The sequence below is a fragment of the Ailuropoda melanoleuca genome, chromosome 14, assembly GCF_002007445.2.
Source record: "Ailuropoda melanoleuca isolate Jingjing chromosome 14, ASM200744v2, whole genome shotgun sequence".
NCBI classification, from domain to species: domain Eukaryota; kingdom Metazoa; phylum Chordata; class Mammalia; order Carnivora; family Ursidae; genus Ailuropoda; species Ailuropoda melanoleuca.
In genome coordinates, this window is record NC_048231.1 from 42,991,829 (window position 1) to 43,017,329 (window position 25,501).

General features: G+C 47.9%; 1 protein-coding gene across 2 annotated transcripts in view; it reads right to left on the reverse strand.

Annotated features, from left to right (window-relative positions):
* Positions 1–25,501, reverse strand: part of DGCR8 (DGCR8 microprocessor complex subunit) — a 34,744-nt gene that overhangs the window by 3,264 nt on the left and 5,979 nt on the right. For both annotated transcript variants that reach the window (XM_034643348.1, XM_002920581.4), the window contains 10 exons: positions 25,262–25,421; positions 22,853–22,995; positions 22,408–22,690; positions 20,169–20,366; positions 19,818–19,919; positions 18,968–19,066; positions 17,301–17,383; positions 2,880–2,980; positions 2,435–2,541; positions 1,106–1,233 (listed from right to left, as the gene is read on the reverse strand). In XM_034643348.1, the coding sequence (XP_034499239.1) occupies positions 1,106–1,233; positions 2,435–2,541; positions 2,880–2,980; positions 17,301–17,383; positions 18,968–19,066; positions 19,818–19,919; positions 20,169–20,366; positions 22,408–22,690; positions 22,853–22,995; positions 25,262–25,421 (1,404 nt within the window). The remainder of the gene's footprint in view (positions 1–1,105; positions 1,234–2,434; positions 2,542–2,879; positions 2,981–17,300; positions 17,384–18,967; positions 19,067–19,817; positions 19,920–20,168; positions 20,367–22,407; positions 22,691–22,852; positions 22,996–25,261; positions 25,422–25,501) is intronic.

A 25,501-nucleotide genomic window follows, 5' to 3' on the forward strand; every position in this document is an offset into this window, starting at 1 on the left:
CATGAGGCAAAGGCACCCTGGCGCCCAGCTGCCTCCACTCCTGCCATCAGCGCTGAGCACTCGCACCGCCCAGACCCTCAGAATGGAATGACCAGAGCATGGCCTCAGCCAGCAGGAACGGAACACTGCCAGATGGGGCACACGCTGGCCCTCCCAGCTGGGAGCCCATTAGCCCTAGACACAGGGCTCTCTACATGTCTGTATGCCCTGTGACTTTCAGCACAGGACCGAGCTGTCCTGAGGCCCTTCCTGGGTGAAGAGGCCGTCTCTGAGGATGCCCGCTGAGCCTTGGAGTGTCAGACTCCACCTGCCCTCCAAAAGATGCAAGCTGGGGGCTGTGCCTAGACTGGACCCTTGCCCTCCAACCTCGGGAGGGTTTCCACTCATGGGCCAAAGCAGGCTTTCTTGCTCTCAATCTTAGTCCAACCAAGATGCTGCACAAAAGTAAGGCACATAAAGGCGGAAGTCAGCCTCATCTCCACTGCATCTGAGTTTTCTCAGCAACTGATATCTTGAGGTTCCTCGAAGCACCCTAGGGGCCCAGCATCACCTCCATCACCCCATCTCATCAAGTCCAAAACAAGGGCCTTCTTCAGGGATGCCACAATGACCACCCCTCCCCTTACTGGGGTGCCGATAACCCAAACTATTTCTGGTAACATCAGGGGAAAAATTAAAAACCAAAATACCTCCCAGTACAAGCTGCCCTGCATCTCTTACTCTCCCCTCAAGCTCCTAGGGATCCTCAAATTAATCCAAAGACTTCCAGCCTGGGGAGGGGTGCGGACAACAGAGCTCAGCTCAGAAGCTTCCTCTCCACTTGGGCTGGCAGCACTCACCACCCGCAACTCCTGCTGGGCAGGCCCTTCTCACACAGCCAGTGCCAGGCCCAGGCTTTTCAGGGAGGAAGACACAGCATGAATGCCCTCCCACCCCCCAAGGTCACCAACACGGCCAGCAGAGAGCCCAAGATTCAGCACTGAACAAGAGTCGAGCTGCCCAATTTTGTCCCCTGTGACAGCGGGACCCCAAACAGGGGCTCCAGGGTAGGGGGAGGATGAGAAGCATGGAGGCTGCCCTAGGCCCAGGGGAGGGGCCCAGTTACCTGTTTGACCATCTTGCTGCTTTCGCGGCCATACATGCGAAGTAAAGACCCCCAGTTCTTGACATGTGGGTGCAGCAGCTGAAGGATTTTCTGAGAGGCTAACTGTTTTCCAACTCTCTTATTCTTACCTGTAAGGAAGATGAAATATGGAGAAGGAGTTCCTAACATCCAGCTGTCAGCATGGCCACCTCTCCTAAAAGGAGCACACCTGCTGTGCCCCGACCCAGCTGTGTGCCATGTTCTATAAGAGGGGCCAGAGACCTGTTCTAGCCCTGCAGTGGGCACCGGGTCTCACAAAGCTGAACCCAGGACCTGTCCCACCCCCACTCTGCAGAAGAGCCTCCTCGGAGGCTTCAGGAAATCAGCACAGGCCCAAGGCATAGCTGACAAGGCCTCCGTCCCGCCATACCCCACACTTCCAGAGACACAGACAAGCAACAACGAGTGTCGACAGGCAAAGGGGAGGGGGGGACTCTGCCAGAAAGCCCAGGGGAGTTTCCAGAGGGTGCATGCACTCTGGAGGAGGTTCTACGCAGAGGGAAGGCAGGGACAAGGAGCAGAGTGGGTCTGGAGAACACTGAGTGCCAGGAGACACCTATGGCCAGGCAGAGCAAGGCTGGCCATGCTTCCCAGACATGGGGGTATCAATGGTGCCAGCATCCCTCCTCCGCCCCGCCTGCCTGCTCTGGAAGGTGGCTCCGTGAGGCCTGGTGTCCGCTGGATCACGGGGACACCGGGATCTGCAAGTGGTTCTGCAATTTTCCCAGGGACAACAGGAATGTTACTTTCCAATTTACACAGCACTGGTTTTGTGTTTATAATAGTCATACAAGGTTTTCTTTTAAAATAAAGTTTTAAAAAATGGTTACTCCAAAAACCAAATTCGGTAAAGAGTGCAGGTGGTGCACACAGACACCAGAACACGGGGACACAGAGTATGGCAGGCTAGGGGCTCTGCCATTCCAGGACACCCCTCCTCCTGCCACAGGGATCAGAGGCTTTATGGGGCACTGATGGCAGGAGAGGAACACACAGTCTAACCCAAACGACCAGCCCAATTCCAGGAACCTGGAGGACAGGGATGGTGCGGGCAGGACTCCCACAGCCCCACCTCAGGGTGACTGGCTTTCAGAGGTCGAGAGATGCCAACGGACACACCACAGGCGGTCAGGACCCAAGGCAGGAGCTCGGGAGTGATGCCAGAGCAGTGGCCAGAGATCAAGCCACAGAGGCTCAGGGTTGCCAGAGAGGCCACATGGCAGGGTGCCACCTCCCCAGCGGTCCCAGGAAACTGAGGGGGTGATGGGAAGGAGGGGAGACAGTCCTTACACCAGCCGCGCACTGTGTGTTTGCCACACGCCATGACATATTCGCTCTTCTGGTTTTTACCAGGAACCACTTCAAACTTGATGGATGTGTCACCCATTCCATGGTTTCTTTAAGAAAAAACAAGGACAATGGGTGACATCGGCTGAGAAGGAAGGAACTGACAACTTCAGGAAAACCCTTTAAAGGTTCTCTGAAGACAATACCAACCCTTTCCCCAAATCACATCTCAGCTGAGAAGGAGGGGAGTCTTAGAGTCCACCTGATCTGATATCACAGGCTCTTACTGACCGCCAGGCACAAAGGGCTTCTGTGCACGCACATAACACTTGCAATGGCCTGGCCTTTGACAACACCTCTTAAGCCAGGATAAATGGCTAGTAAAGACATTGGGCACCAGAAGAGAAGCCCCCATGACCCCTCTCAGGAGGGGAAGCACCCACCCTACCTTTTAAGGCACTCGTGGAGGATCTGATAGGGCGACAACAGTCCGGCCTTGCTGGTCAGCTCGTAGACCCGGGAGTCCTCGATACTGATGTGGTTAAAATACTACAAAACAAAGCAGCCACTCTTGAGTGCTGGACCAAGCCTGCTGGCCGCGCGGAGCTGCTTCCCCTCAAGGAGCACTTCACACCCCCATCTCACTGTCCAGCTGCCTGAGGGGACGAGCAGCACTGTGCTAGGTTGGAGAGAACATGCTGCAACAGGTGGTAGAGCCTGCTGCTGCCTGGGAGCCTTTTCTGAATCTAAGTCTAATCAGACAATTAGAAATCTAAAGACAGACAACCTTAGGAGAAAAATGTGAGGAACATCGTGAGATTACAGAAGCGAGAAGGGCAGTCAGACAAAAGTGATGTGCTGTAAAAAGGGCAAGCCCCCTGAAGGCTGCAAAAGGCCTGGCTTGGCTCCTGCTTCAAACACAGTTGGGTTCTTTTTGTTTTGTTTTGTTTTAAGATTTTATTTTTATTTATTTGACAGAGAGAGAGCCAGCAAGAGAGGGAACACAAGCAGGGGGAGTGGGAGAGGAAGAAGGAGGCTCACAGCAGAGGAGCCCGATGTGGGGCTCGATCCCATAATGCCAGGATCACACCCTGAGCCGAAGGCAGACGCTTAACGACTGAGCCACCCAGGCGCCCCTCAAACACAGTCACTTTGTCCTGGCTCTGAGATCAACCACTATGACCAGAGAACAGAACGACTAAGAAGGGTTAATGAGAAACCACTTAACCCGTTTAGGGGAAAAAAAGGGAAGTTCTGCACAACCGAGGCAGGCAGCAGCCAGGAAGTGGCTCTGACCTCAACCAGGCTTGGGCCTCTGCTGAGCCACCCCCAGTGAAGGGAGGCCATGGCCTACCCACTCAGCATAGCCCACCTCCCTGAAAGGGACTGCTGGGCTTCTGGGGCTGCCATAACAAGGTACCACAAAGTGGGTGGCTTATTTTCTTACAATTCTGGAGGTCAGAAGTCCAAAAGCAAGGAGTCAGCAGGCCACAGTCCCTTCGAAACCTCTCAGGGAGATCCTTTCTTGACTTTCCCAGATTCTGACAGCCCCAAGCTTTCTCTGGCTTGTGGCAGCGTCACTCCCATCTCCACATGGCCCTCTCTCCATCTCCCTCCCTCTTCTTATAAGAACATAACACTGCTGCTCTGGGCAGGGAGGCAGGGGTTCCTCTCCCTCCACCAGTGGACTCACTGTGACTGAGTCGAGGAAAGCAAGGTGCTCTATCTGAAAAGGATTCCTGATTCTGGTGAGCTGAAGAGCTAGCTCCCTGCTCTCATTTGGCTATCGTCTTCCAAAAGATCCCCACAAGATACCTCCATGTACAAGTGTCCGTATCAGCATGGATCAATTTCCAGGGAAAGTTACTCACCAAGACGTCAAGCCCTGACCCCATCCTCAATGGCTGGCCAGGTAGCCAAACCATCAGCGGTGGCTGGCTCTCTCACTCAGCCTATGAGGACCCAGTCTCTAGCCAGCAGCCAGCCCCTGGGCTATGGACCTGCGGTCAGGCTGAGCAAATGAACAACCTATGTCCCCAGGATCCTCCCTGAAAGAGCTGAGGCACACACACACAGCTGGAGAACACACTCAGAAGCCCAAAGACAACCAACAGCCACTGGCAAAGGCCCATACCACAATTACCTGCACCAAGTGCCATAGTCACATGTGGCTGATGGTTAACCTGCAAGGGGCATATAGGAACTGCAGCACAAAGGGCAGACGTGACCCACTGACAACAGTCTGGAAGAAGCCTGGAGAATCACTGCCCAACAGACATTGAAGGACCATGAGGGAGCACCACAGACAGCCCAGCACCCATAAATTCAACAATTTAGAGAAAATGGATGAATTTCTTGAAAAATGCAAACTACCCAAACTGCCCTATTCAAGAAGCTGAATTCGTAGTTACAAATTTCCTGCAGAGAAAACTCCACATGCAGATGGCTCCACTGGTGACAACTGCCAAACATTTAAGGGGCAAAAAAAAATGACACCAATTCTAGAGAATCTTTCAAAAAACGTCTAGAGGAGGAACAATTGCCAATTCATTTTATGATGTTAGTAGTACCCTGTTATTAACACCAAAGAGAAAACTACAAACCGATATCCCTCACGAACACAGGTGTAAAAATCCTAAACAGAATATTAGCAATTCACAACCAGTAACACATTACAACAAATATATGCCATGCCCAAGTAGGACTTACCCCAGGAAGGCAGTTTTTAAAAAATAAATCAATCAACCAGATTCACTCCATCAACATATTAAAGAGGAAAAGGCCAAGCATTTCAACAGATACAGGAAGGGCATCTGACAAACTCCCAACACCCTTTCATGATAAAAACACTCAACAAAACAAAAATAGAAGAACCCTTCCTCAACCTGATAGAAGGAAGGCACCAACAAGAAACTGACAGTTAACGTCACACTCAGCGGTCAGAGGCTGTATGCTTCCCGCCTAAGATGGGAACAAGACTAGGATATCCACTCTCCCCACTGCTACTCAACATGTAATGGAGTTTCTAGCTAGAGCAGCAAGCCAAGAAAAAAAGAGAAAAGGCATCTAAATTGGAAAGGAAGAAATCCAACCATCTTCAATCACAGTCAACCTGGTCTGCACACAGGAATTCCAAAGAAATCTACAGAAAAACTACTGGAACTAATAACACAGTTCGCAAAGCTGCAAGAAACACAGTCAACATACAGACAGTAAATTCCATTGCTAGTGGATACACTAGCAATCCACAGTCAAGACTGAAACTAAAGTGCTACTCACAACAGCTCCAAAACTCATATGAAATACTTATGTTTAAATCTAAGAAAATGGGGGCGCCTGGGTGGCTCAGTCGTTAAGCATCTGCCTTCGGCTCAGGGTGTGATCCCGGAGTTCTGGGATCGAGCCCCATGTCGGGCTCTTACTGCTGGGAGCCTGCTTCTTCCTCTTCCACTCCCCTGCTTGTGTTCCCTCTCTCGCTGGCTATCTCCCTCTCTCTGTCAAATAAATGAATAAAATGTTTAACATAAATAAATAAATAAATAAATAAATAATAAATAAATCAATCAATCAATCTAAGAAAATGAGTGCGGGATCTGCACACTGGAGATGACCAAGCAACAATAAAAAACATGAAAGAAGACCTCAACAAATGGGAGGATACGCTGGGCTTCTGAGCCAAAAGACTCAGTACTGTTAGGAAGTACATTTTCCCCAAATTTAACACAATTCCAATCAGAATCTAACTTTCCATACTGACATACTGTTTCTATATGGAAGGGCAAAGCAGCATGGTATGGAAGTACTATGAAAAAGAACAAAGTTGGAGGGTTCATACTATGATTTCAAGAATTCATGTCATTGGGGCCCCTGGGTGGCTCAGTTGGTTAAGCATCCGACTCCTGGTCTCAGCTCAGGTCGGGATCTCAGGGTCGTGAGATCGAGCCCTGCGTTGGGCTCCGCACTCAGTGCGGAATCTGCTTGGGATTCTTTCTCACGCTCCTTCTGCCCCCCCAACTCGTTCTCTCTCTCAAATAAATATTAAAAAATAAAAATAAAAAAGAATTCATGTCATCAAGGTGTGGCACTGGTGAAGGGACAGACACACAGACCAAAGAGACAGAACCAAACGCAGAGACAGACCCACACATACATGCTGCTCCCCACAGACACGGAAAGATATCCAGTTGAACATACATCTACCGTACGGCCCAGCAAGGCCATCTTGGGTGCTTATTTATCTATGCTCACATCGAAACCTGGACAGCCTCATAGCAACCAAGGGCTAATCACCCACCCCAAACTGGAAACGTACTTAACACCCCTCGGGCAAGAAGGAAGAACACACCCAGCACTGCCCTGCAGTGGGCATGCTCAGCAGCAAAGATGACCCAACCATCGACACAGGCACCAACAGAGATGAATCACATGCATCACTGAGCTGGAGCCTGGTTCTCAGGCTACCTACCCTGTGACTCCAGTGATAAGACATTCGGGAATTGGCTAACCTAGGGAGACAGCTCAGTGCCTACCAGGGTGAAAACAGAGAATTCTGACTACAAAAGGGCAGTTCAAGAGAACTGGGAGGGGGATGGGGCGCCTGGGTGGCGCAGTCATTAAGCATCTGCCTTCGGCTCAGGGCGTGATCCCGGCGTTCTGGGATCGAGCCCCACATCAGACTCCTCCGCTGGGAGCCTGCTTCTTCCTCTCCCACTCCCCCTGCTTGTGTTCCCTCTCTCGCTGGCTGTCTCTATCTCTGTCAAATAAATAAATAAAATCTTAAAAAAAAAAAGAGAGAGAGAGAGAACTGGGAGGGGGAGAAGATTTGAAAATGTTCTGTGTTGATTGTGCTGTGGTTACATGATAAAACTATATGCATGGTTCTAAACTCACAAAAGTATACCAAAAAGTGCATTTAACTCTCTATATATAATAAAAAGTAAATTGGAGGGGGAAAAAAAACCAAAAAGGCAAAAACAACGGGTCAATAATACCTAAATTCTAGAACAACCATGAACCAACCATGAACCAACCACAAGCCACAGCTATCTAAAAAGCAGTAATATACTGAGAAGAAATCACCCCAGGTCTTGTGAATGGGCATGATTCTGGTCTTCCGTTTTTGCCTTTTTAATCAACACCAAACATGCGCTGCCCTGAGCCTCTGCTTCCACGGCAGCTCTCAAACTCTGGCTGTTCTATATCCATGTCACCACTGTGTGTGGACTTTGTGCCAATGTACCTCAAGGATAGCAAGGCACAGTGAGAGCTCCCAAAGAACCAGGGCCCACCCAGCCCACCTTGGCATCCTGACATTCCCCCCACCCCCCAGAGTCCACACAAGAAGGGAATACTGCCCCCACAGCCTGAGCTCTAGCGCCATACCTCCACAGGGGCACCAGGGGAAAGAGGGGCCACCACCTACCGAGCTACTCTCAAGGATGTGACAAAAGCACTGTCACAATTTTTTAGGAGCAAGACAGCAATTCCTATCAGACAGGATTGAGCTGCTCTAACACATCCAACCTGACAGAGAAGCTACTTTCTTCTCCGACAAATTTTAAAACAGAGGAAAAATATAATGTGTATGTGTGCACACATATACAATTAAATTCTAAGTGTGAAAAAACCTCTCCAGAGAATGAGGACATTTTTAGCCATGGGACACATATTTGGTCCCTGTATCCAGTTCCTGGCATGGAGCTCCTAAAACCCTTAGAATTTCGTAAGTGATAGTGTATCTTTTGTTATTCAAACGAGCCCCTCTAAACCTCACCTGAGTTTATGCTACTGAGGAAACTAGGGGCGGGGGGCAGGTGGGGGACCCTAGATAGTTTCATGATGGGAGTTTCAGGATGGGGCTGGTCACCAGAAAGACCAAACACAATTAAGGACCTGTTGATCTGGCTGTCCATTTGTATCCTTTATAATAAACCAGTAAGCATAAGGTGGTATTTCCCTGAGTTCTGAGAGTAGATTCTAAAAAAATTCTAATTCAAGCAAAGTAATGAACCTGAGGGAAGTCATGGGAACCCCTGAATCTGTAGTTGGGCAATATGGGTGGCCTGGGCACCCCATCTGTGGCTGAAGTGTGAAGTGTGGGCAGTCTTTTAGGACTGAGCCAACTCCATGTTGACAGTGTAAGAACTGAGCAGAGTTGTAGACACCTTGCTGGTGTCAGCGAATTGGAGAACTGACATGGAAAAGCCTGTTGTGTGTACAAGGGAACTTTTACCTGGGATTTCCAAGCTGCCTATGTGGCCTCCTCCACCTGGGGAAACCTCTTTTTCAGGCTTTCTGATGTCATTTCTGGAAAGATCCCACACTTTTCAGAAAAGCCCCAGAGTACATGGCCAGAACCTTAATCTTACTACTATTCAGCACAACCTGAGGCACAAATTCCAGAAACCCACAGAATCTGTCCCGGCAGATGCCTCAGGCAAACGCAAATGCCTCCCTAGAGGCACTGATGGAACGGGCCAAGGAAGAGGCTGCAGCCACAATGACCTTGCAGACTGAGGGCAGGAGGAAGGAACACAAAGACTGCCAGCTGGTCATCATCAAAACCGTGAGCATCCAGAGAAGAGGTAACCACCAGCCTCTGATTATCAAGTGTCCTCTGATCACCAAGTGTGGGGCAGTGACAGGGCTGATGGTAGAGTCTAGGGAGAGCTTGCAGCCCTCCAGGTGCACATCCCACTGCATGGCCACCTAAGAGGAGGCCACAATGCAGGTGGTAAGACTGTAAAGGGCAGCTAGGACAGAGCAGAGCACTGGAGTGACAGGCCACTGTGCAACATACATATCCTGCAAGGCTGAAGGAGCCATGGAACACACCCTGGGTCCCTGTGCCGGCCAGACCGAAACTGGGTGGTCCCTGCTTAGGGAGCTACAATGGTGCCAAACACGAAAGTGAACCAAAGCCAGAGCAAGAACACAGACTTTCAGATTAAAAACTGGGCTGAGCTGTTTATTCATTTAACCACCAACCAAGCAAGCTGCTGGTATCTCAGAGGCCCCAACACTAAAGAGAGACTGTCTTGGATGTTATGTTGAAATCAGGCATTCCTAACCCTCATTCTACTAACCCTGGAAAATTCTCCATTATCTCAACATGTCAAAAATTTCTCAAGTCAACTGTAATTTACTGAGTTACTTTAAACTTTATCACAATAATAGCCACAGGCAAGGGAGTCTGGGTCCTGCAAGCTGGGACAGGTGAGACACCCCGGCCCGTCTCCCCTTCCCTGTCCACCGCTGCACGCCCCCCCCCCCCCCCCCCCCCCCAGATAAGCTGCTATGACAAAGCAAAATTCCATCCTCCAAAAAGGCTGCTGGAGCCACACATCCCCTGCCTGCCTAGGCCAGGCCAACTCCCAGCACCAGAACCGCAGTTACCCTTTCGGTTTCTGCTACCCTGTATCAGAGGACCGTGCGGTGCAACCTATATAGCCCACGCATCACCAACCGCAACAACCAATCCTAAGGGCCTTGGAGGGCTATGGGGAAGGGTCTAGGTACCAGGTTCTCCAACACGCCTTGGAAGCGTCCTGGAATACCACTGTTCCACAGCTGGGTTATTCACAAATAAAGCTGAAAACGTGATTCTTCCTGGAGGAGCTAGTCCTTTTGAAATTTTGTCTGCTGATTAGGCTTTGTGATCTATCTGTGGCCCATGTATGACAATAAAGCAAAGAATACAGACACTTGAATGTATTTTAACACTGCCAAGGACACTTTACCATATTCTGTAATAGTATCAGTCTAAAAAGATCAGAAAAAAATTTTAAATTCATCCTGAAGCACTTGTAGAGTGGCAGAATAAAGGACCTCCGAAACTTGCTCCTCTATAAAATCAACAAGAACTGTCAGAATCAACTTTTTCAGAATTCTGGAAATTAAACAAAGACAATAATCTGACGAGTGTTTATTCAAGAAAAATGGCTGAATCTTGGTAAGACAATGAGTTTTGTAGCATTTTAACTTGGCCCATTCCTGTCTCCTCTTCCCAGCTCTCTAGTAGCCTTAGGAACCAGCAACCCCAGAGCCATTAAAGAAGGCCGGATGGTTCCCCAACACCCCAACCCCAGAGAACTACCGCTATCTGGCCCAGTGGCAGCTCTAGAGAAAAGCCCCATTTTAAAACTTTCCTTTGCGTGACCCAACTCAAGAGCTCACTCAGTGAAAACAGCCCAATTCCCCCACGAAATCTGTCAAAAATAATCTGTGGTAACTGTTTCATACTGCAATTGCCTAAGGCTGGGATACCAGCTGGCAAGCAAGAGGCAGGTCAGAACACATAAAAAGGAATCAAGAGAATGAGATAGATGCTCATAGGGGACTTTGAAAAGCTCCAACTTGTCTAGGGATCTAGGTGGCCATGTGCACGCCAAGGAAAGACCCAGGAAGACCCAAACCTCTCACCCAATTGACTCGGAAGCTCTGTGCAAGTGGGAAGTAAAGGCTAAGACACAGTTGTCAACTACTAAAGCACTAAAGGTGACCCCAACATGTATAAACAGACCCCTGGCAAAGGCTAGGAAGCTTACTGGTCTGGATAAAGAAATCTCTGATCTAGATTTCACAGAATAGTCTAGGAAAGTTGCTGTTAGGGTTGAAATATGTCCCCCCGCAAATTCATATATTGAAATCCTATCTCCTCCCAGTATGCCATTATGTGACCTTTTTTGCAGACAGGGTCCTTACGGAGGTAATCAAGTTAAAATGAGGTCATTAGCATGGGCCCTAATCCAACATGACTACTGTCATTATAAAGAGATCTGGAAACAAACACACAAACAAGGGAGAAAGCCTGTTATCAGTTATCTCCAACAGCTATCTCCAAATGAAGGAAAGAGGCCTGAAAGAGATCCTTCCCTCCCAGCCCCCAGAAGGAACTAACCCTGCCCTAACACTTAGATTTTAGATGTCTAGCCTCTAGAATCATGAGGCAAAAAATTTCTGTGTGATACGCTGTTATGCCAGTCCTAGCAAACTAACAAAATCACTAAATAGCAAAAAAACCCAGCAAAAACAACAAAACTTGGGAAGAGGGAGGTAATCTGATATCCATATTTGCTGCATTATTTAAAATGTCCAGATTTCAAGAAACAAAATTATGAGATATGAAATGAAACACAACTGTATATGCCCTACAAGATGGGGAAAAGCAGTCAATACAAACCATCCCTGAAGAAACTGGTCTTACTATAGGCTTTAAATCAACTATAAAAAACTAAACAAACAAACAAAACACCGTGTCTAAAGAGTTAAAGGGAAGCACAAGAACAGTATCTCACCAAACAGAATATCAATAAAGACATAGAAATTATAAAAAATTCACTAGAGGGGTTCAAAAGCAGATTCCAACAGCCAGAAGAAAGATTAGCAACCTTAAGATAAGCAAATCGAAGGGGTGCCTGGATGGCTCAATCTGTTGAGCTTCTGACTCTCGATCTCAGGGTCATGAGTTCAAGCCCCACACTGCCTAGCATGGAGCCTACTTGAAAAAAAAAATAGGCAAATAAAAAATATACAGTCTGAGGAAAATTTAAAAAAAAAAACAAAAAACAAAAAAAGGCCAGTGCCTATGAGGTCTGTGCGTCTATGAGACCTGTGGGATACCGTGGGAGTGTGGCTTACATATAATGGGAGTCCCAGAAAGAGAGGAAAAATAAAAGGGCAAAAAGAGGAAATAAAGGATGAAACTTCTCAAGGATGAAAAACATTACATATTCAAGAAGTTCGACAAATTCCAAAAGGAATAAACTAAAGAAATCTATACCTAGACATTGCTGTCAAAGGCCAAAGAGAGAACCTTGAGAACAGTTAAGAGAAACAACTCATCAATAATGTGACTGTAATAAGATGAACAGCTGACTTCTCTTTCCTTGTAGAGGCCAGAAGGCAGTAGGATGACATATTCCCAGTACGAAGAAAAAGAATGTCAACCAAAAATTATATATCCAACAAAACTATGCTTCAAAAAGGGAATCATTAAGACATTCTCAGATCAACAAAACCTGAGAGAATCCACTGCTAGCAGAACTGCTCTCCAAAAAATACTAAAAGCCTTCCGACTGAAATAAAAGGAACACTACAGACTGTTAACAAACTGAGGGCACTACAGAAGATAAAGGTAACTACAGTAAATAAAAGACAATACAAATGCATATTGTTTCTAACTTTTTTCCCTACCTCAATTAAAAGACAACTACATAAAGCAATAATTATAAATCCACATTTATGGACACACAACATACAGAGATGTCATTTGTGACAGTAAAAGCATAAAAGTGAGGGTAAACAGAGCTATACAGGAGCAAAGTTTTGTATAAGACTCAAGTAAGCTGGCAGTAGTCCAAACTAGATTGTTTTCGTTTTAGATGTGACTGGAATTCCCTAGGACAACCACTGAGAAAATAGCTAAAGTATTTAAGGCAAAGAAAGCAATAATGAAGGAAATTCCTTCATTTCTATATAACAGAAAGCAAACAGTTATTGGCATATATCAATTCTACCTTATCAGTAATTACATTTCAATGACTAAGCACCACGCCCCTGCTGAAAAAAAAACAAAAAAAGTCAATAAACTAAAATTAAAAGGGATGACTGGCTGGCTCAGTCAGTGGACCATGCGACTTTTGATCTCAAGATTGTGAGCTCGAGCCCCACGCTGGGTGCAGAGATCACTTAAAAATAAAATCTTTAGGGGATCCTGGGTGGCTCAGTCAGTTAAACATCTGACTTCATTCTGGCTCAGGTCATGGTCTCAGAGGTGGTGGGATGGAGCAGGGCAGCTTCATACTCAGTGGGAAGTCTGCATGGGGATTCTCTCCCTCTGCCCCTCCCCACACTCTCATTCACACTCTCTCTCAAATAAATTTTTTAAAAATAAAATAAAATGAAACCTTCCCAAAAAATTGCCTAAGCCCTCTGATCAACAGGCAGAGATTGACAGAAGGATAAAAACAAAACCAATTATATGCTGTCTATAAGACACATAATTTAGGGGGCGCCTGGGTGGCACAGCGGGTTAAGCGTCTGCCTTTGGCTCAGGGCGTGATCCTGGCGTTATGGGATCGAGCCCCACATCAGGCTCCTCCGCTATGAGCCTGCTTCTTCCTCTCCCACTCCCCCTGCTTGTGTTCCCTCTCTTGCTGGCTGTCTCTATCTCTGTCAACTAAATAAACGAAATCTTTAAAAAAAAAAAAAAAGACACATAATTTAGATTCAAAGTCACAAATAGGCTAAAAGTAAAAAGAGGGGAACACATATCACGCAAAGAGTAACTACGACAGTAAGAGTGACTGTATCAGACAAAACTGACTCTAAGACAAAAACTGTTAATAGAAATAAAGGATATTTAAAAATAACAAAGGGCCCTTCCATCAAGATGACATAACTATTATAAACATTAAACAGAACTGACTTCTAGTTTCAACACCTGTGACACCAAATGAGTGGGTTTCCACACCAAGCAGTTCTAACGCTAACTGCCAGGAGTTGGAGCAGACTCCACAGGTTAGGGGCTCAGTCCCACAAGACTGTTGCCACCACCTGACGCTAACCTCAAGTCTAGGCTGTCACCTGTGCTTCTGACTGGGCAGTTGTACAATGTCGGTTCCCAACCCTTCCTCAGCTTTAATAATTTCCCAGAACAGCTCACAGAGCTCAGGACAACAGTTTACTTACTAGAGCACTGATTTATTACAAAACGATATAACTCAGGAACAACCAAATGGAAAAGATAAATAGGGTGAAGTACAAAGGAAGGGGTACAGAGCTTCCATGCCTTCTCTGAGCATGCCATCTTTTTTAGCACCTCAATGTGCTCACCAGCCCAGAAGCTCTCTGAACCCTTTCAGTTTTTTTTTTTTTTTAATGAAGGCTTTAGTACAACAGGCACAACTGATTACATCACTGGCCATTCATGATTAGCTCAACCTCCGTTGCCTCCCAAACACACACACACACTACACACACATGGTGGGGGGGCAGTGGCGCTCTGAAAGTTCTAACGCTCTAATTATATGGTAGATTCCACAGGCAAACAGCTCCCATTCAAAGGGATGGTCCAAAAGTCACTTCATTAACATAAACTCAAGTGTGGTTGAAAGGGATGTGTTAGGGGAGTCTGGCTGGCTCAGCTAGTGGAACATGCAACTCTTGATCTTGGAGTCTTGAGTTTGAGCTCCACGTTGGGTATAGAGATTAAACAGAATTGAAAAAAAAAGAATGAATGAAAGGGGTGTGTTAAAAATAAAAGACGTTCCATTCACCTTTATAACCTGCAACTTTTTAAAGAACTAGGAACAAAAACCAAACATTAATATATTGTAGAAGCTCTGCATCAGGAACCATGAACAAAGACTGAACATACATTTCTTATTATATCACAATACCACAAAAATATATGTATCTAACAACAGCCCCAAAATACATGAAGCAAAAATGGACAGAATTGAAGGGAGAAATAATTCGAGAATAAGAGCTGGAGACTCCAATACCCACTCTCAACAACAGACAGAAGACAGGGCGCACCTGGGTGGCTCAGTAGGTTAGGCACCCAACTCTGATTTCGGCTCAGGTTGTGATGTCAGGGTTGTGAGATGGAGCCCTGCACTGGACTCCAACTCCACGCTGGGCATGGAGCTTGCCTCAGATTCTCTCTCCCCGCTCCCTCTTCTTCTTCCTCTCCCCCACCCCCAACCATGGGCACGTGCACGCCCTCTCTTTCTCTCTCTCTTAAAAACAAAAACACAGAAGAACAAGGCAGAAGACCAACGAAGATACAGAAAAACACTATACACCAACTGGACCTAACCGACACCTGCTTCGCCCAGGAACAGTAGGAAGTGCACTCGCCTCATGCACACAGGTAACATTCTCCAGGGCAGATCATACGTTAGGTCCTAAAACAAGCCTCAGTGAACTTCAAAGGACTGACTGAAATCATACAAACTATGTTTTTGAGCCACACTGGAATTAAAGATCAACAACTAAAGGAAATTTAGGAAATTCACAAATACATGAAAATTAAACATTCCTAAAATGACCAATTGTTCAAGGAAAAAAAATCACAAGGGAAATTAGAAAAATACTTTGAGATGAACGAAAACAGAAACACAACACACTAAAGCTTATGGGCTGCAGTTAAAGTAGTACACAGAAGAAAATTTATAGCCATAAATTCCAGTATTTAAAAAGAACACCTCAAATCAGTACCCTAACCTGAAGACACTAGAAAAGAACAAACTACACCAAGGCTGGCCAAAGACAGCAAATAAAGGCTAGTACAGAAACAAATAAAACAGGAAATAAAAAAGCCAATAGGAAAAAACAAACAAAACCAGAAGCTGGACCTTTGAAAGATCAATGACAGTGACAAACTTTAGACTGACCAAGAGAAAAAAAAGAGAAGCCGAAACTACTAAAATCAGGAATGAACGCAGGAGCAGCACAAACTTACCAAAATAAAGCGGGTCATGAGGGAACACACATTGAATGTATGTCAATGAAAGAGATAGCATAGATCAAATGGAAAAATTCCTATGAAGACAAAGTCCCCAAACCAGGTCAAAAAGGAAGCAGGAAATCTGAAGAGAAGTACACGTGAAAAGACTGAATCAGTTATTAAATAACCTCAAAGTCAAGTCTAGACTCAGATGGTTTCACTGAATTCTACCAAATGTTTAAAAATTAATAGCAACCTTTCACAAACTGTTCTACACAAAAGAGAAAGGAACACTTTCCACCTCATTCTGTAAAGACAGTATTCCCCCAACACCAACACCACACATCACAAGAAAACTACAGACGAGTGTCCCTTATAAATAGCTGCAGAAGTCCTTAACAAAATACCAGCATGCTAAATCCAGCAACACATAAAACTTATGTACACCACAACCAAGTGGGATTTGTCCCAGAAACCCAATGTTGGTTTAATACTCAAACACCCATGCAATATACCACCATATGAGTAAAGTAAAAGACAAAAACCACACAATCATCTCAATAGAAGCAGGAACATCTGACAAAATTCAACATCCATTCCTAAAAAAAACTCTCAGCAAAACAGAAGAAAACTTCCTCAAAAGGATAAAACCCACAGCTCACGCAGCATGGTTTAAAAAGCCAGCCAATAAAGCTACCACATGTCATATGATTCCACTGATAGCGAGTGTCCAGAGCTGGCAAATCCATCAAAACAGAAAAGGAGATTAGTGGTTGCCAGGAGTTGAGGGGCTGGGGGACAGGGAGAATTAGAAATGACTGCTAATGGGTACACGGCTTCCTTTTAGAGAGATGAAAATATTCTAAGATTAGACCCCTGTGATGATTGCACAACTCTGAATATACGAAAATCCACTCGATAGTATTGTTTAAAGTAGCAAAATTTATGATATATATATATATACATATCAATAAAGTCATTATAAAAAAGAATGCCTTCTTCAGAGTTTGAAAAGCCCCCCACTACAAATAATCACATTTACCCAAAAAGGTTTACAAGTAATTTTAAACAGTTCTTATTACAAAGAACAACCTAACTTACAGACTCTGTCTCAAAGACAGATTCCCACCATGGATCTACAGTCAGGGGAGAGCTGACTTCCTTCCAAATACGCTCACTGTGCACAGTCTTTACCACCCATTGCAAGACACAGGGGACAAAAATCTCTGAAAAAAATGACATTTCCCCCCCTTGCTTGCACAAAGTTTCCCCTTTTATGAAATATGAACAAACAAAATCACCTGGATCTTGGATGATTAAATCCATAACCTGCACTAACCTGGGAGGTAGGGTGGGGGTGGCACAGACACTGGATTGAAGCCACAGCTCTAGACACAGCAGGATTAGGAAACTCACCTCAAGCTCTTCACTGTCTTTGGGCTTCTCCTCAGAGGTCTGTTTGACAAAGTCAGGGATAAGGATCTCCAGCGTAGCTCGGGCTATGAAAAGAAAAACCCCAAGGGTGAGGGCTTGAGCCCAGCTTGCTTCCTGACTCCAGAGCATGCTGCATGCTGGCTCTGTGCAGGGCCAGGGTTCCCATGGCTCAGGGGGAAGCAAGGGCCCTGGGGAACAGCAGCGCTTCAGAGGCAGGGAGAGTAGAGGATGGAGGAGCACATCCTGAGCAAAGGACGCAGTGGGGCAAGTGTTAGGCTGCGGGCAGCCTCATAAAGCCACACCAAGCTGTATGTACTCTTGCCCTGAGGTACTGGTAGCAGGCAAGGCGGGAGAGATCTGCTTCAGACAAATCACCATGGCGGCGTGCAGGCAAATGGCTCAGTGGGACCCAGGCCAAGCACTGAGGCCTGAGGACTGAGCAGGCTGCTGTGAGTGTGTGTCGGGGAAGCAGCGAGACAGGATGGATACTCTTGAGAAAGCGTCTGCAGGACGGAGCAGAGGGATGGCTCAATGCTGAGCACAGATTTCTGAGTGAGGAGGGCTGCCACTCACCGCTGGGGTGGGGACATGGGGGGTGTGGGGAATGGGGAGGGGTAATAATCTGACCCTGTAATCATAGATGCTGGGGGGTCTGGGCACAGTAAGTGGATCCTCACACATGGGGAGAGCAGAGCCCTACTGCCAGGACGTTTCCACTCCCACAGTGGGCCCTCCTCTGTGAGCTATTTGCCCCATGACCTTGTTAGCACCAGTTTGTTGAGCTGCAAAAGGCTTCTGGCACAATCTCTCTAAAATGGACAGCAGGCCTTCCTGGAGAAGGGATGGAGTGCGTGAGCCCAACACAGCCTCACATAAGGAAGGACAGAAAGTAACATATCATCCCAATCATCCTCAGCGTACACAAAAGAAAGCAACTCCAAGGTAAACTCTGCGTCACATGAACAAAAGCACTTTCATCCCCCCGAGACCTGGTAAGAATGTGATAAAACGGACATACTTCAAGCTTGTACAGGGCAAAGCTGCTTTGGAAGCCACTACAGCAGAGGTAGAAACCTTAAGAATCAAACTGTGGGCACCAGGGCCTGGGGTACACCCCCAACACCCACCCTGAAATGTGCTCCACTTCCAAGAAGAGGCCAAGTAACCCTGATGGTGAAGCAGAATGGCTTCCCTTTTAACTGGAAAACATAGGCCTTCCCAGGGATCCGACAGGCTACGTTCAGTGAGTGGCAGTCCCAAATCCAGAAAGCACTCAAAGAGAATGCCAACAGTGTGAAAACCCACCTGTTTGTCATCTCCTAGCATGCCCACATTTTGCTCAGTTTACATACAAACCCACCCTAGAACGTGCTCACCACGGCCCAGTTAGCTCTGTGAGCGGTGGGGACAAGGGCAGGAGATTCTGGCCCAGCTGCCACACAGCAGAGAAGGTTTGAGTTTTCTAGGTTTATTTCTCACATTTTACTTTCTCTATTTGAGTCTTTTCCAATGAGCACATACTTTTAAGAAACCAACTTAGAGGATTACATAAAACAAACAGATTTGCCCCACCCCCAGCCCTCCCTAGCCAAGGGGAGGGCAGACACCGTGGACAGTATTGGTCTCTGGCACCCAGGTAGGCACATTACCAGCTTTATTCTTCGCAAGTTTTTTGCTGCTTGCAGTTCCAGATCCATAGGTCACACCATCAATGGTCACCGAGGCACCAAAAGGCTCACTTGGGTTCTCTTAAAATTAAAATTACAGTTTTAAAAATACTTGCCAAGACATTAAAGGTGTGCACACATGCACACATACAATCTGCTAGCACCAAGAGACAAGGCAGGGTCAGGGCTACTGCTGGAAGGCAGAGACGGGGGCTCCCTGAAGCATGGAGATAGGGCCAAGGATTGGTCAGCAGGCAGAGAGCATGCCAGGAAAACTGGGAAACGGGACCATAGGTTAGTAAGCTGGAAGGGGACAGTAGGCCAGAGGCCAAGCCACCAGGGACAAGGATCAATGTCTGTGAAAGATGAACTGAGGACTGTGAAGAGCAGAGATACACAGATGCAGGAAGCCAAAGAAACAACATGAAAACAATGAGTGACTCCTGTTCAGAGTTCCACGGGGAAGACAAACTGGTTTTCACAAAGATGTGATGCGGATGGCCACAGGAGACAGCTGGTGGGAAGTGCAGGCCTGAGGCCCCTTCGTCCACCCGCCCCCAGGCAGTGGGGGGCCTTCTTCAGAGCAAGGGATGAGAGGAAGATGCGGGTGGGGGGGAGTATGGATAAAGAAAGGGGGAGGCAGGGGCATTTGCCCTCAGAAGGGGCACATGGCTGTGAAAACGACCCGCCCACCTGCAGCACACTTCTCCCTGCCCTGCCCTTTCACTTCTATTCCAGCGGAGTGAGGTTAATGGTCAGTTCCCACCTCCCCCACCATGACCCAACGAGGTGTAGGATTCTTCAGGGCTGAGATGAGGAAGGTCAAACTTACCACATTCAAAGAAATTATAAACAGGGCGGACCTTGAGGACGCGCTGCATGTACTCGTGCAGGATGCAGACCTCGGACTTCCCGTTGGGGTTAATGACAAACTCTGTGACAAGAAGGCCTATCTCAGCAACAGCGTGAGGACCTGCTGCAAGCTAGCACTTGGGACCGGGCACCATCCAAGTTAGCGACTCACGGAATTAGGGGCTCACCACCGTGAACGTAGTGCACTTCGGCATTCACAGGGTAAACATAAGCTCTGAAGTAAATGCAACTCACACACAAAGCATATGTTCTAAGACCATCAAGTGAAAAACAACAGGCTAACCAATCGGCCATACACGCCCCAACTCACCTTTCTTTGTGGGTGCATCCTGCACAGACAGAGTGATGAGCTTCTGATTGGCCGGCAGAATGGGCCTCTCGGACTCAGCCTGTTTCCGTTTCATTTCTCGGTTAAATTGCCGCCGCTCAGCCCAAGTCCTGAATTTCTTCACAGTGACTTGCTCAAAGTCAAAACGCTTTTCCAGGTAGTTCCGAAATTCCTCAAGATCTGTGTGGATTTACCAGAGAACAAAACTGCTAACTTCCAACCTAAGAGTCATGTTTCCTCTGTCCAGTGAGTAGGATGGTGATGGACAACCCACCAAACAGGTCCTGCCATGCTATTCCCCTTTCCCTTTTCCTTTTGAGGGCAAAGAATCAGGTCCTTTCCTTCTTTTTTTTTTTTTAAGATTTTATTTATCTATTTGAGAGAGTGAGCGAGAAAGCACAAGTAAGGGGAGAGGGGCAAAAAGAGGGAGAAGTGGGTTCCCCACTGAATAGGGAGCCTGACATGGGGCTTGATCCCAGCACCCTGGAATCATGACCTGAGCCTAAAGCAGACGCTTAACTGACTGAGCCACCCAGGTGCCCCTGAATTAGGTCCTGTCACTCAAATTACTCAGGAAGGTCCCTTATGGACAAATTTCTGAGACGTTCTTTTAGTCTGTTTGGAACAAGAACAAGAAGAACAAGAAAAAGCTTTAAATAAAACCCAAAAAACCAGATGGTCTTCAAGACTTTTCTCCCTGTATCAAAACAAGTACCACAGCAGCCGAAGCACTGTGCACCTTGCGCTCTCCCCTCCAGCCACTCTGGCTGGCTGCACACTCAGCAACACACCCAGGCAGCTGGGGCCCTGGCACCTGTCATGCCTCTCCCCACATAGCCCCTGGCCCAGTCCCACCGCTCACCACCCACCCCCACTCCGTGAAGTTCCCAGGGGCCTCCTGCTTTTACTGTTGTACCCACTACCCCTCTCTCTCCCAGGATATCCTAGAGGGTCATGTCATGCTCACTGGTTTCTTACTCAAGTGTAAGCCCTGAGGCAGGGACTTGTGGCTCATACTCAGCCCTAAGAGCAATGCCTGTGGAAGTGGAGGGAGGAGTTCCACGTGTGAGACCGAGGAATACATGGTTAAAACACAAGGCTGTGAAATGATATACCTGCAGCACTTAATTACACACCCAAACCACCTATTTCTTTACATGTGAATGCAGGAAAGGAAGTCTGGAAACAAGTACAGTGGTCACCTCTCCCAAGGGAGTAAAATTAGATGTGAAAGACAGGTGTTTTCAGAAAAACAAGAACACATTCAGGTGTTACACGTGTATAAAGATGGATTTAAAGGAAGAAACAAATACGTTGAGTCTTAAAATGAAAGCTCCCTTCCAGCTGGGTCCCGAGAAAAGTGCTGACACACTGACGGAACACGGGAAGCTGACGTGGATGTGGAGGGAGGCACAGGCAGGCAGGTTCGGGGGGGAAGATGGCAGTCCACCCGCGCGGGGGGAAACTGGGGAGCAGTGACACACCCTGCCTTTCCCCAGATGCCTAAGGCTCCACCCGGCCCGCTCCACCCCAGCTTTTCTAGGCTCCTCACACCTACGAGTTACAAGGAAGGCTGGGCAGCAATATCAGACAAAATCCTAATAGCAATAACCAGAAATCCTGAAAACACAAAGTCCCCTTTGAAAGAGATTCAGCAAGTAGGTTGAGAAAGGTCTGCCACCATTGTAGAGAAAACTAAGACTTGCATGGGTAGACCTAAGCTAAAAAACACAGAAGAGAGAAAAGAAACACCAATACACAGCCAAAAGCAATTACGGAGTTGAAGAGGAAAACTCCACAGAATAGTGGCTGTCTCCCAGTACTGAGTCTGTGGCTTGAAGAAGTTCATTCTGAGTGCATCAAGATAGATCAAAACAACGCCACATGAGCACATCCTACTGAAAAACCAAGATTTCAGGAAAGGTCACAAACGTGACCAGAGAAAAAGGCCAGTCTGCAATGACAGTAGCCATCTCCATGGCAGCACTGGCCATGTGGGGCCTGAAGACCCAGGAAGGTTCTAAGATCAGGGAGACAGGAGTTTCCAACCATGTAAGAGTAGAGAGAGGTCCCCAGAAGTCCCTTCCTCACAGACAAAAACAGGAACAGGTCGCCTTTGGCAGAAGGAATGTAACCCCGGGGAAGGCGTGGAGTGCAGCCACGTCTCTGTAGATGGATCCCAACCAGCAAGGAAGGAAGGAAGTTCACCCCAGAAACTTACCAACTGATTCATCTTTGCACACCTCAACCTTGGCCTTCACCTGCCCCAGGGCCCCAGGGGCAGCCTCAGCCCCCAGTGGGTCCTTCTCATCCAGGGCCCCCGAGTCAGCTCCCATGGAGTCGGGCTCTTCCAGGGGGAATTCCAACTCCGCAGATCGGCTCAGGGGCTTGACAGGGGACACTTCCCCACTGGGGGCAAGCTCACTGTTTTGCTCTCTTTCCTCATTGTCCTTCATTTTCTTGTAATGCAGACAGGGAATGCTGCTCAGAGGAGGATCATGTTTCTGTGGATAGTGAAATTGCAACACATATTACAAGGATGACCCCAAAGTTCTGAACACCCGAAGCCTTCCACTTGCCTCTGCCTGGCTACCATCCAAACGCAAGGTGTGCGTGTTTAGTCTGCAAACTTACAAGACTAAATTCATGACTGATGCATCCCCTACCCGTATGCTTCCCGTTCCCAGGAAGTACGGCCTGGACCAGGTGACCACCCGAGACTCTCTGTGTAGGTACACCGGGACTCCGGAGTTATGGAATGTCATGATCCACCCGTCGGGCAACGGTTCTGTAGGAGGACGGCCACGACCTGCACAGGAGACAAGAGCATCCCACAATCACTTCAAAAATACCTTGAGGTGTAGAGATGGCTTCAAAATTATGACACGTGGCAGATAAAAATAGTCAAGTCAACCAAGGATTGAAAAGAACCTCTAAGAACTAGGGGAGTAGGGGAAAACCCCACCCTCCAGCAGACAGAGCCTACTCCAGCCCTGACTGCCACTCAGCACCTCCCAGGCACAAAACTCTGCTCTCAACTGTGGTGCTTATCTACATGGCTCCAACCCAGAGAGTCTAAGTCCCTCTTCAACAGCAGGAGGCTGTCCGCCTTGTTCACAGCTGTGCTCTGGGGCCTAGAACAGCACATGGTGCATGAAGGAGCCTGGGATGAGGTTCTGCAAGACACAAGTCCTCACCTCAGCTGCTGTCTGCACAGCCGTGAGCGCCACAGGCATCAGTCCCTCACTGCCTGCCCCGGCTGTGGCCGGAGGCACCCCAGGGGCTGAGTAAGCTTTGCTAATAAATCGCATGTCTGCCAACCACTGCTCCCTGTGACTAGATAGCAAGCGTTCGTTGTACCCGAGCTACACACTCTCACCGGCATGTGAAACACTACTTCCAAATCATACTTTTCTAAATCAGTTTTAAAACACTACTTCCAATCCCTTCTTTGCTTTACAGGCAATCAGAGAAAAAAGCTCAAGACTTGTTACCCACTTGACACCTGCCACTGACAAGCCCAGTGACTAGGAAGAGCACAAAGATTTAACTGAAATTTAATTCTCTTAGCGGAATTGGGAGCAAGCAAAAAATTCAGGAACAAAAGAAAAAAGCAAATGAAATTTAAAAACCACAGACATAATGAAATGGCATGAGGGACTCTCACAGACAAGGGAGTAGCACCCCAGTGCCAGGACCCCACCCGGCAGTGTTAACCCCTGGCCTGACATCAGAACATAACAGTACTGGCTGGATGGCTGATGTCAGGATGGGCCCTGGAAGGAAGCACTACAAGTCAGAGATACACAAACACTGGCAGGAACTCTCCCCTACCTAGGCTAGAGCCAAGGAGCTGCCTTACACCAGCTCTGGGCTAAGTCAGGACAAGCAGAAGCAAACAAAATGCCAGCAAAGTACAACATGGGACACAGGTGCACCTGGGCTACTCATTTGTGACAACTAGCAGTCATAAAGTTGGCCCAGCTGTCTGAAGAGCTCACAAGCAGCTTACACGCAGCCTCTGAGCCTGAGGCCCATGCTGCAGCTCCTAGGAGGCAGTACTGCAGGGCAGGCTGCCAGGAGGGTGAGGTGGAGCAGAAGGCTGCAGAGGGAAAGGCAAAGCAGTGCCTGGTGCAGGCAGGCCCAGTGGCACGCCTGCGGTCATGGCCAAGCATACTGTGAACCTGAACCGGGCCACTCAGAATGGACAGGGCTTTGTGGCACCCAGCACAGCCGACCTGTCCACTCTGCAGTCGGAGTCTGCACACCACCTGCCCTCAATTTCTTCCCATCATGCCACGCCACCTTCTACACCCCAGCCCTCAGCCCAAGGTCTCAACTGTGTGCCTGAGTCCCCACGCATCTGTTCAGTCCCTTCCCACTGCCCAATGCCCAGCCCCATAGGCAACTCCAGGACAGGAAAGGTAGAAACTGACACCGACTTCTCTCAGCTCTGCACAGCACTGGCAAACGAGCAGCACAGGCATGACTCTGGGTGCCTTCCGACTGCTCCCCCCACCATCCCCAAATCCAAGTGCAGCTCTGGAACACCTTCACCCCTACCAGAGAACCTCCCACCCTGCCCACCTAAAGTACACACACCATGCTGCAGCCACAGGAGCTGTGCTTTTAGACAAAAATTGTGTAACAATTCCTGCCTGCTTCTAGTGGCTTCCCCTGACACTTGGCAGAGAATCCAAAACCCAGACTGCAACCATCGCCTGCCACAGTGCTGCACCCACCTCTGGCCTTGACCTCACATCCTCTAGCTGCCCATCTCGTCATCACCCAGCAACAACATCATCCCCCCTCCTCACCCCATCAGAGGTACCCTCCCTACCCCCTGCACAACACCAGCCGCTCTGGTGCGTATCCACAGCAGACACCACAAACTGCACCCAGATCATTGTGCGTATGATACCTCCTTGTGTCTTGTCTGTTTCTCCTTCATCACATGTGACTGTCCTCCCGCAAACACGTGCCCACTGCCCACACCACTGCCTGGCACCCAAGGGCTCTCAAACTGGCACTTCTGCCGCCCCACAAACACACTACTTTCTGACTGGCTGACTTACTTTTTAGCACAGTTTTAATCTTGGTCATCATTGGCTGTACGCTTGTCTCTCCGTCAGATGGATGGTCACTGTCTCCTCCGTATTTCTCCTCCATCCGTCTCTTTTTGGGAGCACAAAGGCCCTCTTCCAGCAGAGCATCAACATCGTTGTCAAAATCATCCTGCAAAATATGCTGTTCAGACACCAGGGCACCCGGAGCCTGTGTTCCTGTACCGTAGGCAAGCTTAATAGCATTAGTGA